This window comes from Lepidothrix coronata, unplaced genomic scaffold (assembly GCF_001604755.1).
Source record: "Lepidothrix coronata isolate B3197 unplaced genomic scaffold, Lepidothrix_coronata-1.0 Scaffold172, whole genome shotgun sequence".
In the NCBI taxonomy this organism is placed as follows: domain Eukaryota; kingdom Metazoa; phylum Chordata; class Aves; order Passeriformes; family Pipridae; genus Lepidothrix; species Lepidothrix coronata.
Genome location: NW_016690352.1, coordinates 1,470,396 through 1,485,382, shown reverse-complemented (window position 1 = coordinate 1,485,382; position 14,987 = coordinate 1,470,396). Strand labels below are relative to the sequence as shown.

Genomic DNA, 14,987 nt, shown 5'->3' with positions numbered 1-14,987 from the left:
TTATTGATAAGTGTCATGGGAATCTTAATAGTCCTAACGTGATTAAAACAAGCTGTAAAGGTGTGTTTCTTTCTTGAAATAATGTATCGTGTAGCTCAAGAGCAATCTGTTCAGATTATTAATAATCCTAGATCTGTTGAAATTAATAAATTGTTTTACAGAGTTCAAGTTGATTAACATTTTGACTTAATGTTCCACTGTTTTCCTTGCCAATGTAGAAGTATTTTGTGCAAACATGAAATGCAGTATCATTAAGAAAACTGTTGTAACTTAAAATAGACTTTATTAGTTTGATATAAAATTACCGAGTGGAGTTCTGTAGGCACAGTTATTAGTTAGATTTTCTTAATGATCTATTTTACATCAAAATCTATGAGCCAGCAGCAAGATTGTAGCAAGGTGGTAGCACGAGTCTCTTACTATTAGGAAAGTTTGTATGACTGTGAAGAATTACAGAATAAGCCAAATTGGAAGAGGTCCACAGGGATCATCTAGTCTTAACCCTTAGCCCTGCACAGTACCATTCCCAGGAGTCTCACCATGTGCCTGAGAGTATCATCCAAACACTTCTTGGACTCTGTCAGGTTTGGTGCTGTGACCAAACCTGGGGAGCCTGTTCCAGCACCCAACGACCCTCTGAGTGAAGAACCTTTTTCTAATATCCAACCTAAACTTCCTCTGACACAACTTCAGGCCGTTCCCTTGGGTCCTGTCATTGGTCACTACAGAGAAGAGATCAGTGCCTGCCCCTTCTCTTCCCCTCAGAGGAAGTTGTAGACTGCAATGACATCTCCCCTCAGTCTCCTCTTCTCCAGGCTGAGGTTTGTATGAGTGCGTAGAAGGCTCTCAATTGTTGCAGAAAAGGAAATTGCAGTTGATGATGGAATGAACTTAAATTCCAGTTTTCTAACTTGTTTAGTGTATCTGACCTCAGTGAAGTTAGGAATCTGTTGTAATCTGGAAAGGAAAAAAACTTGCCTCATGCAGAAAAAACTTCTGATGTCTGTTTTGAATACCTTACCACTGGTAAAATAACAAAAGAAAAAAAGAAAAAACTGTTCACTGAACGAGCTTGGTGTGACTCCTGGGAATGGTACTGTGCAGGGCTAAGGGTTAGACTAGATGATCCCTGTGGACCTCTTCCAATTTGGCTTATTCTGTAATTCTTCACAGTCATACAAACTTTCCTGATAATAAGAGACTCGTGCTACCACCTTGCTACAATCTTGCTGCTGAGCAGATTAGAGGGACAAAGTTTTTCTTTTTTATTAATCAGCTCCATCTTTGCCTTTTGTAAAAGATATCTAAGAAAGTGATGTTTATGCAACCTGCTTATATTTCCCCAATTTTGAACAGATGTTTGTTTTGAAGACCTAGTAACTATAGGTATTATAGTTAAAGACTCTCAGATTCCATCATGAATAAATCATCAGTGATTTTTACCTTATGGTGAAGTTTCAAGGTAATGTTGTGCAGTATTGAAGTCTGAGTAGGAGATTAGTGTATATAACTCTAGTTCATGTACTGTTGTATAAGACTGAAACACTAAGCACAAAGATTGAATGATTAAAACGCTTCTGTTTAAAAGCTAAAGCATTGGGTAAGGGACTTGTTAATAGTTACAGTAAAATACTTGTAAATACTTGTAAAGTATAGAGAATATGAAGTTTATTTCCGAAAATTAGTCAGCTCGTTATTATTAGGCCAGGAAAGATACATTGATTTTTTTTTTTTCTAACACTGTAACGTCTAAAATTGTCTGTGCTGTTTAAACAGTTTGGACAGCCTATTTCAAAAGTGGTTACACGAGCTACAGAACTTAGGCTGTTCTGGAACAAAGACTAAACTGAACTGACAAGAAAAAATCGGAATGGAAACTCTTCACATAAGTGATAATTACAATACATGATACTAACTAGATAAGTGAACTTCAGATAGAGATATTTCAGAGGCTCCAGATATTTTTCTCTTCCTGTAACTGACAGTAAACTAGGAAGCGCATAGTAAATTTACTAAAGGATTTTTTTAACCTGTGGAGTTCAACTGAGTTAGCTTTAAAGCTGAAAGCTTATACTGTGTATTTGCCTTAACAGCAGCTGCAAAAACTCTTGGGGTAATGTATATGGATACTTGGCATACAGAGGAGTCATATGTTATAACCGTTTAGTTTTCTGGTGCCAAATAAATTCTAAAGTATGTAGTAGCTCATTATCATTGGTATTAGTCCAAATCTATTTTGATACAACCTTCTATGTTATTCCAGTATCAAAGTGTATCTTGAGTTCTTGCACTGATTAATACTGCTGGATTTCTAACAGGAGCTTTATTATTTCAAAGATATTAATGTGAACAAGGACTAAACTTATGCTGTCTTTAATCCCTAATGGCGTAAGTTCTGTTGTGCTAAAAAAAAAAAAGAAGGATAAAAACCCTTCCAGATTTCCAGTACGTATGTAGGGAACTTTTTCCAGCTTTTTTTTTCTCCTTCATTATCTTTATATTTTTGTGCTTACTGCTGATACTGACACAGGTGAGAAAAAAATAACACACTGTGTTGGATAAAATAGGCTGCCAAGTACAGTATGACTTCTTTGTTTTAGTTTTCAGTAACTTTGTAGTAATAATAGAAAGGAGGGATAGGCAAATATATACCAATACAGTTAGAATAACAGCGTAGTCAAAAATAAAAGGAAATAAGTAAACTATGAAATATTTTGTAGTAATGTTGAATTTTTTGTTGTGTTTTGAAACATGTTAAAAGGTCTAGCTTAGAGGCTTCTGTTACTTCTGGTGTTAATAAAAATAAAAGTGACATAAAAATGTGGGTTTGATGTATAAAATTGTGGCAACCACATTGTAGAAAAATAAATCACCCCATTAAAATATAATCCAGTTCACTGGTTCTCAAATTTCTTTTTCACTCTTCTCTGTTCTTTGCCATCACTGCTCTCACTGATCTGTTCCAAGTCATTGTAGTATAATTAAACTCCTGTGAGATGAACATGGCCATGCACAATATCTATCCCCTGTAATTAAAAATAAACAACAAACCCTGCCCCCCTCCTGCCTTCCAGGACTACAGGAAAGAAACCAAAATAACCTTGTGAAGTTAGTCATGACCCTGACTGTCTAACACTCCTCCAAATTTTGCCTTGTGCATTCAAACAAATTTGTCCTGCCCTCTTAACCTAGGCCTCATGTCCTTATATATTCTTTGTGCCCTCTGTCTACACCTACGCATTACAGAGAATTGCTTCCTCTCATATGCCTGAAATCTGGTTTTTCATAGCCTCTTCTCTAACCGGTCTAGTCATTTGTAGTACACAACCAAATGGAAAGAATAACCCTGCCAGGGCACTAATTTTTTTATTGTTGCAGGGTTTTGTTTTTTCAAGTCAATCATACCTCCTGTCCCATCTAACTGTTGCAGAATGGGAGAGCACAGAGCAGAATTTAAGAAAACCCACCTTTTTTGAAAGTTTTTTCTTATTATTTTTTCGAGTCTAATGACAGCCTCGTGAAGGGCTCTTTTGTGTCTTGGCAGGGGCTGACAGTAATACACCAGTAGTAGATACCAAGGAAAGGGTGGGGCAGGGTAGTGGTAGTTTCTCAGAACAGTTTCCAAACTCTTATTTTGTGGCTCACAGCTTCTGAAAACAGGATTGTGTCCTCTTAAGTCATAGGCCTTGATAGATTTTAGTAGTTAGTAGTTTGTCTTTTAGGTATTCACTGTGCTCAAAAATATTATCCGCAGCATCCTGACAGCAGTTTTTGAACTTGCCATCAGTTTTCATTTCATGACAAAACAGGCAGTGGTGGTTTTAATTTCTAATGTATACTCAGCAAACAGGGTAAATATTTAGTATTTACCAATGGGTTAAAATTAACAACTGGAATAACAAAGAATGCATTTTAAAAATCAATAATAATACTGACCCCGGTTGAGAAGATAAATCCCGAATTCTACTACTCTTCTGACTGTGGCACAGATTTGGACCATTTTGTGGCCTGAGCTGCTTTCATTTTCAGTCCCAATATCCTTGTTGAGTTATGAGAGGTAGAGACCTAAAGCTAGATGGAATATATTGAAATTTCTTCCTCTTCTTCCTTTCTTCTCTGCCTGAAATATAAATTGGTACTTCAACAGGAAAGTTGTCTCCAGTTCAAAAATAATTCAAAGTTATTGAGACTGTTGAAATCATTTATATTTAGCAAAACTTGAAACTTCTAATAAACTAAAATTAATTTTAATCTTGTCTTTCAGACTGAAAACCTAGAGAGTACAATAACCATACCAGATATCAGATTACATAGCAATCCCTCAGCATTTAATGTTTACTGCAATGTCCGCCATTGTGTGTTGGAATGGCAGAAGAAGGAAGCATCTGTATCTTTGGCTTCAAAGAACAGTGTACAAAGTGGGGATTCGGACAGTGATGAAGAAGAGGAATCCAAAGAACCGCCTATTAAACTTCCAAAGGCAAGTAACCAATACTGTTTAAAGCGTGCCACGTATGTCATCTAAGGTTGGTATGTGCTTTGTGGGGAATAAAGAACCATGTTATAAGCCAATTGCTCAGAAAATTGCTCTAGTTTTATTTGCAGTCCATCTAGTCCAGAATCATCTGATTTGATGAATTAGGATGATCTGTGTACGTGCCCAAATCACAGTCAGTTAAATGTCAGATAAACATTCTACTTGCACTCCTTTTTAAGTGTTGGTAATTGAAGACCTACAACCTCATTAGACTACACAAAAATGGTGCAAATAAGGCAGCTCTTACATCTGTCGGAGGCTACTAGCTCATAATGCTAAAGGGTGCTTCCTCTTGCTTTATTCTCCAAAAAGAGTAAGTCTTTCTGCTATTGGAAATCACTCAGTGGAGTGTTTTCTAAGATGTTTTGCCAGGTATGCATGTAACTGCAGTAACTGTCAATTATTCTTGTTAACAGAGTTGTTTAATCTTTCCCTTTTTTGGCTTTAGTGTCCTTAATGGCACTGATAACTCCAGATAGTATTGCACATTAAGATTTTGATGCTATAGTTCAACAGTTAGGGTGAGTTTTTTTACTCTTTACCACTTCTGAGCTTATAGTAGGATTAATGATGGAAAGTCAGCAATAATCTGTATTGGATTTACTGATTTCTTTCTTAATTATTTTCAATTTGCTGATTCACGTGTTTTGTACTGTTTGACTTCTGTGCATTTAGTTTTGTTCATTGCTAGCTTGCCAGTGCTATGAATCCTGCTTAGTTTGTTATTCTTCTGAGTCCAAAAAGCATATTCAGATTAACTTTCCTTGTTTGTATTTGCTCTAAAACAAATACAAATGCTGAATTAGAAAAGGTTGTTGGAGCCATGACTATGTAGAGTGTTCAAGTCACTTAGAAAATTAGGGTTTTATAGATGATTGTGTTTAGATAGTGTTATCTGAAGAGCAGAGTTTGCACTCTGGAAAATAGTGGTGGTGAATTGCAGAGGAACATAACCAAGTCAGGTAACTGAAATTTCATGATTGATAATTGCAAAATAATGTGTGATAAATAGAAATAAAGTTCACTGTTTATGAACTGCATCTGACTCATTGTGGATTATATTAAATGAATCAGCAAGTGCTTCTAGATGCTTAACTTACTTAAAGTAAAAGGCAGTGTAGTTATTAGCATTTTTAAAGAATAAAATGCAATTTTAAGGAGATTTTGAAATTAAGAGAGATTCTAAGGATGAGATTTATCAGTGGTACGGACAGAACACTTACATGTGGAAACTAAAACATTGGTATTATTAAAGGTGTTGGATAGTTTATCAAAAAGAGACTTGGATAAGTAGCACAGTTTTAGAAAGGTGGTGACTTAGAAAAAAATGGTAGGGAAACTGTATCATAGAATCAGCTGGGTTAGAAGGGACCTCTGAGATCATCAAGTCCAACCCTTGATCCACTACCGCTGTAGTTACTAGACCATGGCACTGAGTGCCACATCCAGTCTCTTCTTAAAAACGTCCAGGGATGGAGAATCTACCACTTCCCTGTGTCCAGAACTGGACACAGTACTTGAGGTGTTGCCTCACCAGTGCTGAGTACAGGGGAAGAATCACTTCCCTGGTCCTGCTGGTCACACTGTTCCTGATCCAGGCCAGGATGCCGTTGGCCTTCTTGACCACCTGGGCACACTGCTGGCTCATGTTCAGCTTCCTGTCAATCCAAACTCCCAGGTCCCTTTCTGCCTGGCTGCTCTCCAGCCACTCTGTCCCCAGCCTGTAGTGCTGCAGGGGGTTGTTGTGGCCAAAGTGGAGGACCCGGCACTTGGCCTTGTTGAACCTCATCCCGTTGGAATCAACCCAACTCTCCAGTCTGTCCCAGTCCCTCTGCAGAGCCCTCCTGCCTTCCAGCTAATCGATACTGTCCCTGCAACTTAGTGTCATCTGCAAATTTGCTGATGGTGGACTCAATCCCCTCATCTAAATCATCAGTAAAGATATTAAATAGAACTGGGCCCAGCACTGTTCCCTGGGGGACACCACTAGTGACCGGCCGCCAACTGGATGCAGCCCCGTTCACCACCACTCTCTGGGCCCGGCCCTCCAGCCAGTTCCTGACCCAGCAGAGAGTGCCGCTGTCCAAGCTGTGGGCTGCCAGCTTTTTCAGGAGAATGCTGTGGGAGACAGTGTCAAAGGCTTTGCTCAAGTCCAGGTAGACACATCCACAGCCTTCCCCTCATCCACAAGATGGGTCACCTGGTCATAAAAGGAGATCAGGTTGGTCAGACAGGACCTGCCCCTCCTAAACCCGTGCTGGCTGGGTCTGATCCCTTGTCCATCCTGTAGGTGTTGTTTAATTGGACTTAGGATGATCTGCTCCATAACTTTGCTGGGCACTGAGGTCAGGCTGACAGGCCTGTAGTTTCCCTGGTCTTCCTTCTGGCCCTTTTTGTGAATGGGCGTGACATTCACCAACTTCCAATCATCTGGGACCTCCCCAGTGAGCCAGGACTGTTGGTAGATGATGGAGAGCAGCTTGGTGAACTCTTCTGCCAGCTCCCTCACCACCCCTGGGTGGATCCCATCTGGTCCCATAGACTTGTGGGGATCCAAGTGGCTCAGCAGGTGGCTAACTGTTTCCCCCTGGATTACAGGGGGGCTATTCAGCTTCTTATCTACAAGCTCCAGAAGCCAGCTGTCCTCAGGACAACCTGTCTTAGGTAGGTAGGAAACTTCTCAAAACAGAAAATTGGTGAGATATTTTGTTGTATTCAGTACAGCAAATATAAAATTGATGAAAATGAATATGCTTTCAAACTACTCGTTTTTAGCAAAGAATCTACAAAATTTCAAAGAATTCTAGAATTTTTGATTCAGTAATGGCTTATATGCTGGGTACATCCTCAGTATTTTTCATAACTGTATGGCTAATATTAGTTTGTTTAGGCTACTTGGAGGTAACAGTCTGACTTGTATCCATGCTTTTGAAAAAGACATCTACTTGGAGCTGCCTCATGTAGTAAAATTTACAGAGACTAGGTAAATGTCTTAGTTCATTAAATGTAAAGAATAAAGTTATTGAAGTTTCTAAGGTTTACAATAATTACAAGATCAACTTCTGATAGTAATTGTTAGCTTATTTAAAAGAATACTGTATTTTGAGTTTGACAGTGAGGTGAAAGTCAAATTAAAAAATGTAGCCAGAATTTTTAATTTTCCAGATTCTCTGGAATTAAACTGGTGAAGTTAGTCCATTGTGTTTTGGGATTTTTGTTTATAAAAATGCTTCATATAATTGAGAATAAGTTGAAAACATTCTACTTTTTATGCAGCTTAGCTTGATTTCAAGTGTTCTATTGAAGTGTTTTATTTTACATCCTAAACTTGAGGAAGTGAGGTTTGTTAGAACTTTTATTTAGAGAGTATTTCAGAATTAAAAGTTCTCCTATGCAATTTCTGTAATTAGATTGAGAACAATTGTTTTTACCATTGTTAAAAGAGATCTAAAGACACAATTTGCTGCTCTTTAGATATTAGCACAATAAAAAAAAATGTGTTTTGGTTTTGTTCAGACAGCTTGGTAACTTGCTTTGGTAGCTTTATATTTTTGGATTCACAGGAAATATTTGTGTTGCCTGACATACTTATTTAGTACCTTTTTTTTACTTAGCACCTTAGCTAATGATGAGGAATTCTGTCTACTAAAAATATGGGAGATTGAGATCTAATTATATGATTTGTAATTCTAAGGGTTAAAAAGAGGTACTCCCCCCCCCCAGTATTAAATCTATCACAGTTATGGGTGATCCATAAAAGCCCTGTACTAAAAGGAACAAATACTGTATTAAAGTGATTAAGGTAGAATTAACTGACATAAATATTCTCTGTTCCTGCATTGACATACATTTTGGTAATGAACTTGAGCAAAAACAAAAATGTTGAAGTTGTAAGAAAAAAGAAAAGCAAAGTAATTACTTTCTCTAGAGACTGACTTTAAGTCTTTTAAAATGCATTAGGAAAATGTGTTACTTTTGTAAATGTTTTGGGGTTTTTTTAATGTGTATGATATAAATTAATGCACAGTATTAAATATTTTTAAATAAATAAATGTGAGCATTGGACACAATGCTTATTGTGCTATGAGAGGGAAGACAGAGAAAATTAATGGAGTAGAAAAGACTTCTTGAAGAAATAGGAGGATTTTTAGGAATTAGATATGGTCTGCATCCAGGCTAGAATTTTGTATACCCTTTGTTAAGTGGGCTTTACACTTTTGATCTGAAATCTCAAAGATGTTGCAAAGGGAAGAGGAGGGTGGCTGCATGGAGAGCATCAGTAAAAGCAGTCAGGCTGTAACATAGAGACTGAGGCAGCAGTGCTTGTTTTGGCTCAGAGACCCTTCAGAGAGTAGTGGGAACAAGCTTAAGATTTCTTGAAAAGAACTTTTTGCTCATTCTGTCCTTCAGTGCACAGTTTGGAGCAGAGAGGTAGAGAGATACAAACATCATACATACATATATTTGTATATATATATACGAATATATATATAAAATATAGCTACATGAGATTTTAAGGTTAACAGGTGTGTTTTATGAAGCCTACCCAGTCTCTTGATCTTAGATATTTAAAATCCAACCCAAAAACTGGGCAGACTTGACAACATCCCAGCAGAACTATCATTGTTGATTCCTGATGTAATGGAAGTTCACCAGATTAGTTTCTACACTGCATTATGTTCTCTGCTTCTTCCAACTGCCTCTGTCAACTCCTAGATGAGGTCTTCTGTCTGATGATTGGGAAGAATAAAATAAACTTCTCATTTTCTCTCAAAGATACTATAACTGAAAAGAAAGTGAATTTCTAAAAATGTACTACAGGTTATTTTATTTTTTAGCCTGCTAGATGATGGTGAGTTTGGGATCCTAGAAAAAACATCTGTGCCATTATTTTGTTGACAGGGTTTTTTTCCCTGTAGGTTCCATGCATGTGTTTCCCCCCGCTCCATTGAAGATGTGAAATGTAAGGTGTAATTAGCAGGAAAATTGGTGTTGCACTTTGAAGACTTGATTTGATTATGTTTTTATTCTTCCTCCAAAAATAAAACAGGTGGTAAAATAATTTCTGAAAGACCAGAATCAAAATAAATTGAATGGTAGCAAAATTACAAGGCATCCAGTAGAACTGGTAGCTGACTGTCAGAATAAATGTGTTTTAAGCATTAGTGGCAGTTCCATTAACAGTGTTATTTATTTTCACATTTTAGTCTTTTCCTTAGATTTTACTCAAGAGTGAATCTATATTAAATACTCTAAACCCTGGGTCTCTGCTCCTGACCAAAACAGATAGTGAAGTTTTGAAGATATGGTTGCTTATACAAATGAGCTAACTCTACTCTTTTTTTATTCATCCTCATCGTTATTACACACGTAATTTGAGAAGGAAATGAAAGGAAGCAGTTAGTGGAGGAAAGCATAATTGTAATCTCAGAATATTCAGGAATTCTATAAGGGAAAGTTAGGAGTGGTTAAAACAGCACTTTTACACATGTTCTACTAGTTTGCTTAATGCATGTCTGTGATGAGTACATGTGGAGTTTTGGTGACAAGCAATTAATCTTTGTTTTTGTCACAATATAAAAACTAATCTCTGAGACTTTGGAGGGGAAAGTACTAGAGCTGCCAGTATCAGCTGTCAAATGTATTGTTATTCAAGGTGTGAGGCCAGGTTGCAAGCCAATTCTAGCTTGCTGGTTCACATTAATGAGCAAGGAAAAAGAGGTCTGTCAAATAAAGTGTAAACTGGATAGAAATTAGAAGGGCTCAGAGACACAGTTTGTCTTATATTGTGAAAAAAATTTTAGGTTTCCTCATTTTTTCAGGAAACTATTACTCTGCTTAGATATGCTCTTTCATATAATGGCTGACTTCTGTGTAATATTTGCTGGTACAGTTGATTTTGATTCTCATTTGAATTACCACTGTATTCTGTATTGCTTTTTTTTTTATTTGAGTAACTGTCTTGTTCAGTGAACATTGGAATATACCTTTATTGATGAAGATGTAAAAATATTATATTAACAACTCTTCTGAAAAATCTGTACTTCTTTAGATCATCGAAGTTGGATTATGTGAAGTCTTTGAACTTATAAAGGAGACAAGATTTTCTCATCCATCCTTGTGTCTCAGGAGCCTACAAGCTCTACTTAATGTACTCCAAGGTCAACAACCAGAAGGCCTGCAATCAGAGCCTCCTGAAGTCCTAGGTAATATCTATCTATTACTGTATTTTTATTAACAAACATCAGTTACTGTCTTGGACAGAAGAAAATGGTTTCTATCAAGTATTTGTGAGATAGTAACATGCTTGTTCTTGATTGACTGACTTGATTCTGGAATGTAAACTCCCTATGGTGCATGTACCGAGTAGTTCTGCGGCATTAATCTTTTCTAGATTAGTGTGTAAAGGTGTATATGCAGAGTTGCACTGAATCATGTGATTCAGTTATCTTACTGAAGCATGAAATACTTGGTCTTATTAGACAGAATATAGTTCTAAAGTGGGCTTCTCTTGCAATCTGCTGTTGTAATCACAGAATCACAGAATATACTGAGCTGGAAGGGACCTACAAAATCATTGAGTCCCACTCCTGGCCCTGCACAGACTATCCCCAGAAGTCACACAATGTGCCTGAAAATATTGTCCAAACACTTCTCAAACTCTGTCATCTTGGTGCTGTGACCACTTCTTTGGGGAGCCTGTTCCAGTATCCAGCCACCCTTTGGGTGAACCTCTTCCTGATATCCAACCTGAACCTCCCCTGACACAATTTCAGGCCATTCCTTTGAGTCTTGTCACTCATCACCACAGAGAAGAGATCAGTGCCTGTCCCTCCTCTTCCCCTCACAAGGAAGTTGTAGACTGCAATGAAGTCTCCCCTTAGTCTCCTCTTCTCCAGGCTGAACAGACCAAGTGACCTCAGCCGCTCCTCATACGGCTTCCCCTCAAGACGCTTCACCATCTTGGTTGCCCTCCTTTGGACAATCTCTAATGACTTAATATCTTTCTTATGTTCAGGTGACCAAAACTGCACACAATATTCAGGGTGAGGCTGCACCAGTGTAGAGAGCTAATCTGTAGCTTAGATATTTAACGTTGTAATTTATGTGCTAAGCAGAGTGTAAGAATTTTTCTTCGTATTTCCTCTGGCCATCCAAAAACTTCACTGAAAATTAATTTTGTTTTTATTGATATTGAAAATACAAGTTGAACTCCTGATGCCTTTGCATGCATGATTGATTATGTCCTTTAAGTTAAAATCCAATTATCTTTTGTTGATTCATAGTTTTTACTGGTTTATAGAACCGTAGGGAAGGCTAGGCTGTAGCATGTGTTGTTTAAAAATAATTTTAAAAACATCTGCAGACTTTATGTATTTTTTCCATATTTTATGACTTAACAGTATTCCATTTCCAAAGACTGATCGTAATTTGCTACAGAAAGCTTTTATTTTTGTACTGATGCACAGAGTATTAAAAAGCTTCAAAGAACACTTTTTGATATCCGCCTTCATGATTATTTGTATCTGCTGTCAACAAAATTGAGGTGGATTTCTGTTCACACCTTGATTGCTACAGATGTTCAATCACTAAACATGTATGCTTGAAAAGAGGCATACAATCAAAATAATTTTCAAGCTTTGATTTGAAATGCTCGTTTCCGTGAAGGGGATTGTGCTTCAACATGGGTAATGGTCAGAAAGAGTAGAGAAGTTTGGTCAAGACCTACACATCATCTCAATGATGAGGTAGACTGAATAGGCAGGTCAGATAACTCCTTCTGTCTCTTTTCTTGTTAATGTGTTCTGTAACAGAGAACTTGTAGTTTTTCTTCTTTGGCTATGGTGATTATCAAGACTTGACATTTTCCGACTGAAAAAGAATGAAAAGTTAAAGATATTTTAGGTCTATTTGATTGTGATGCTTTATTTTCTGTCTGAAATTAGGGCTAAACATAATGACTGAAGAAAAATGTGTCATGTATTTTCTAAGTTTAATTGCCCATTGACTGTCAAATTGTTTTGTATGATTTTATGACTTGTCTGTTTAATGGTTGTGTTTTGTCTGCAGAATCCCTGTTCCAGCTGCTTCTGGAAATAACTGTCCGTAGCACGGGAATGAATGACAGTACAGGACAGTCCTTGACAGCACTTTCCTGCGCTTGCCTCTTCAGTTTGGTAGCTGCATGGGGAGAGACAGGAAGAACGTTGCAAGCAATCTCTGCAATCCTCACCAATAATGGCAGCCACGCTTGTCAGACTATTCAGGTATTGCACTAAAACTTCTTTCTTTCTGGGAATTTATATAAATGAGTACTTCCCATGAGTTCTGAGAAGATCTGTTGTTTAATTGTTAGCTTTTTCCCCCTCACTGTTTTTGAGATGAGTAGGTATTTCTTTGTCTCTCTTGAGTTGGAGATAGAACAGAAAATACAACATTCAAAAAATAGTAATGTTTTTCACTTACTATTTCTTTTACTCTTTAGGTGCCAACCATTTTAAACTCTCTTCAGAGGAGTGTACAGGCAGTTTTGGTGGGCAAAATCCAAATCCAGGACTGGTTCAGTAATGGGATAAAGAAGGCAGCCTTGATGCACAAGTGGCCGTTGAAAGAAATATCTGTAGATGATGACGACCAGTGCCTACTTCAGAGTGATGGTTTTTTCCTCTATCTCTTATGTAAAGATGGACTTTACAAAATTGGCTCTGGATATAGCGGGACAGTGAGGGTAATGTGATTACTTCTCATCTGATGAGTGACAATTAATATTTTAATTTAACTTTTATGGTTTCCTGTTTCCATGGAGAATCTTAAGTAGCTTACTAATGATCAGTTCTTTTACAGTTTGTGTGAAGTTTTCTGATGATTTCTTTGAGAATTTGACAGCATTTTGTTAGAATTTTCACAATATGTTGAAGACTGTTATTTAAATGGTAAATGATTATGTGTTAAGTTTTCAGTCTGATATTTGTTAAATGATTGGAGTTTTTTGCTTTTCAGGGCCATATATACAATTCTACATCCCGCATCAAAAACAGAAAAGAAAAAAAGTCTTGGTTAGGTTATGCTCAGGTAGGTGAATACTTAAAATATAAAACATGTGGCCCTCCCCATCCCTCATGAGTAATTTAGGTAGACTTTGGCTTAGAGTAAGGTTACATGGATATTTTTGTCATTCCTTTGGCTTTATTTATAAAAGACAAGATTTTTTTGAATGACTTTTAAACTGTGGAAGATGAACATCTGATTATAGTGGCATACAGAAAGGAGTAATGAAGTGTCCTTGTTTTGTGTTGTCATTGTAAAGACTCTCAAAATATGATGGTTTAACTCATCAGTTTATGAATTGTACAGTCACTTGATGTCTGCTTTTCGAGTGGGTGTCAGTAGATGTAAAAATGTGCTATTGCAAGAAACTAGTGTAAAAAATATTTGAAATACCTGTTAGGGAAATAAATTCACTTTAAAACATTTGTAGTAAAATAAGGAAATGCTGTTCTGGTTGGGGGAGGATTGAGCTTGTGTGAACAATGTCTGGAGATAATTGTTGACATTTCTGCTGCAGAGTTAACTATATTTGGATGGTTTATGTTTTTTAGAGTTAGTCAGTTTCCAGAATATCAGCCACCTTTTCTTATACCTTTGTTATTCGTTATAAAAAGTCATCAAAACGTTAAAAAAAATTACATTTTGGACACCAGTGAATTTCCTTAAGTTTTTATCTAGTGAGAAATTTTTCTTGTATATATTTACTATTAACTGAGTGATCTCATTGTCCCAGTGTGATTTTAAGTATACTCCTTGCCACATTTCTGAAGTGAAATTGTTAATTACAAATACATATTCTATCATTACACTTATCATATGTATATATATATGTATGTACACATACATGAAATCTGGTTTTATTTAGTGTTAAAACAGATCACCAAAAAGTATACTGACACAATACAAATGTGTGTGGATACATTCATTCTGGAGACTGTTTTATCGTTTGGAAAGGAATAGAATTCATGTGGTTTCACATGTTTGGACACTCTGTGCTTAGCTATAAATGTACGTGATGTTTTTTGAGTGCTTGTATGGGTGTATTAACCCACACAGTGACTGTACCCAAAAGATTATCAAAATGAAGCAAATATGATGTAAGAGGCTTCCAAAATTTTAAAACAATACCTAAAATAATGGTTGCAAATTTTTCCCTTTTAACAATACCTGTTGATGTATTTAAGAATATTTTCATACCAATATATATATTTTTACTCTTACCAGGGTTATTTATTATATAGAGATGCGAATAATCACAGTATGACAGCCATAAGAATAAACCCTGAAACTTTGGAACAAGACGGTACAGTTGCTTTGCCAGGTAAGACCTTGCAGATATGAGAAGTTGGTTATAGTTTACTGTTTACATGCTATGATTTTTCAGGCAAGCAGAAGAAAAAGT

At 36.8% G+C, this 14,987-nt stretch overlaps 1 protein-coding gene across 1 annotated transcript in view; it reads left to right on the top strand.

Moving 5' to 3' along the window:
- The window catches only part of MYCBP2 (MYC binding protein 2, E3 ubiquitin protein ligase), a 151,842-nt gene that overhangs the window by 28,156 nt on the left and 108,699 nt on the right, over positions 1-14,987 (top strand). Inside the window, exons 3-8 of the mRNA XM_017829956.1 lie at positions 4,265-4,480; positions 10,590-10,743; positions 12,608-12,804; positions 13,023-13,265; positions 13,538-13,609; positions 14,810-14,906. Of these exons, the coding sequence (XP_017685445.1) occupies positions 4,265-4,480; positions 10,590-10,743; positions 12,608-12,804; positions 13,023-13,265; positions 13,538-13,609; positions 14,810-14,906 (979 nt within the window). The remainder of the gene's footprint in view (positions 1-4,264; positions 4,481-10,589; positions 10,744-12,607; positions 12,805-13,022; positions 13,266-13,537; positions 13,610-14,809; positions 14,907-14,987) is intronic.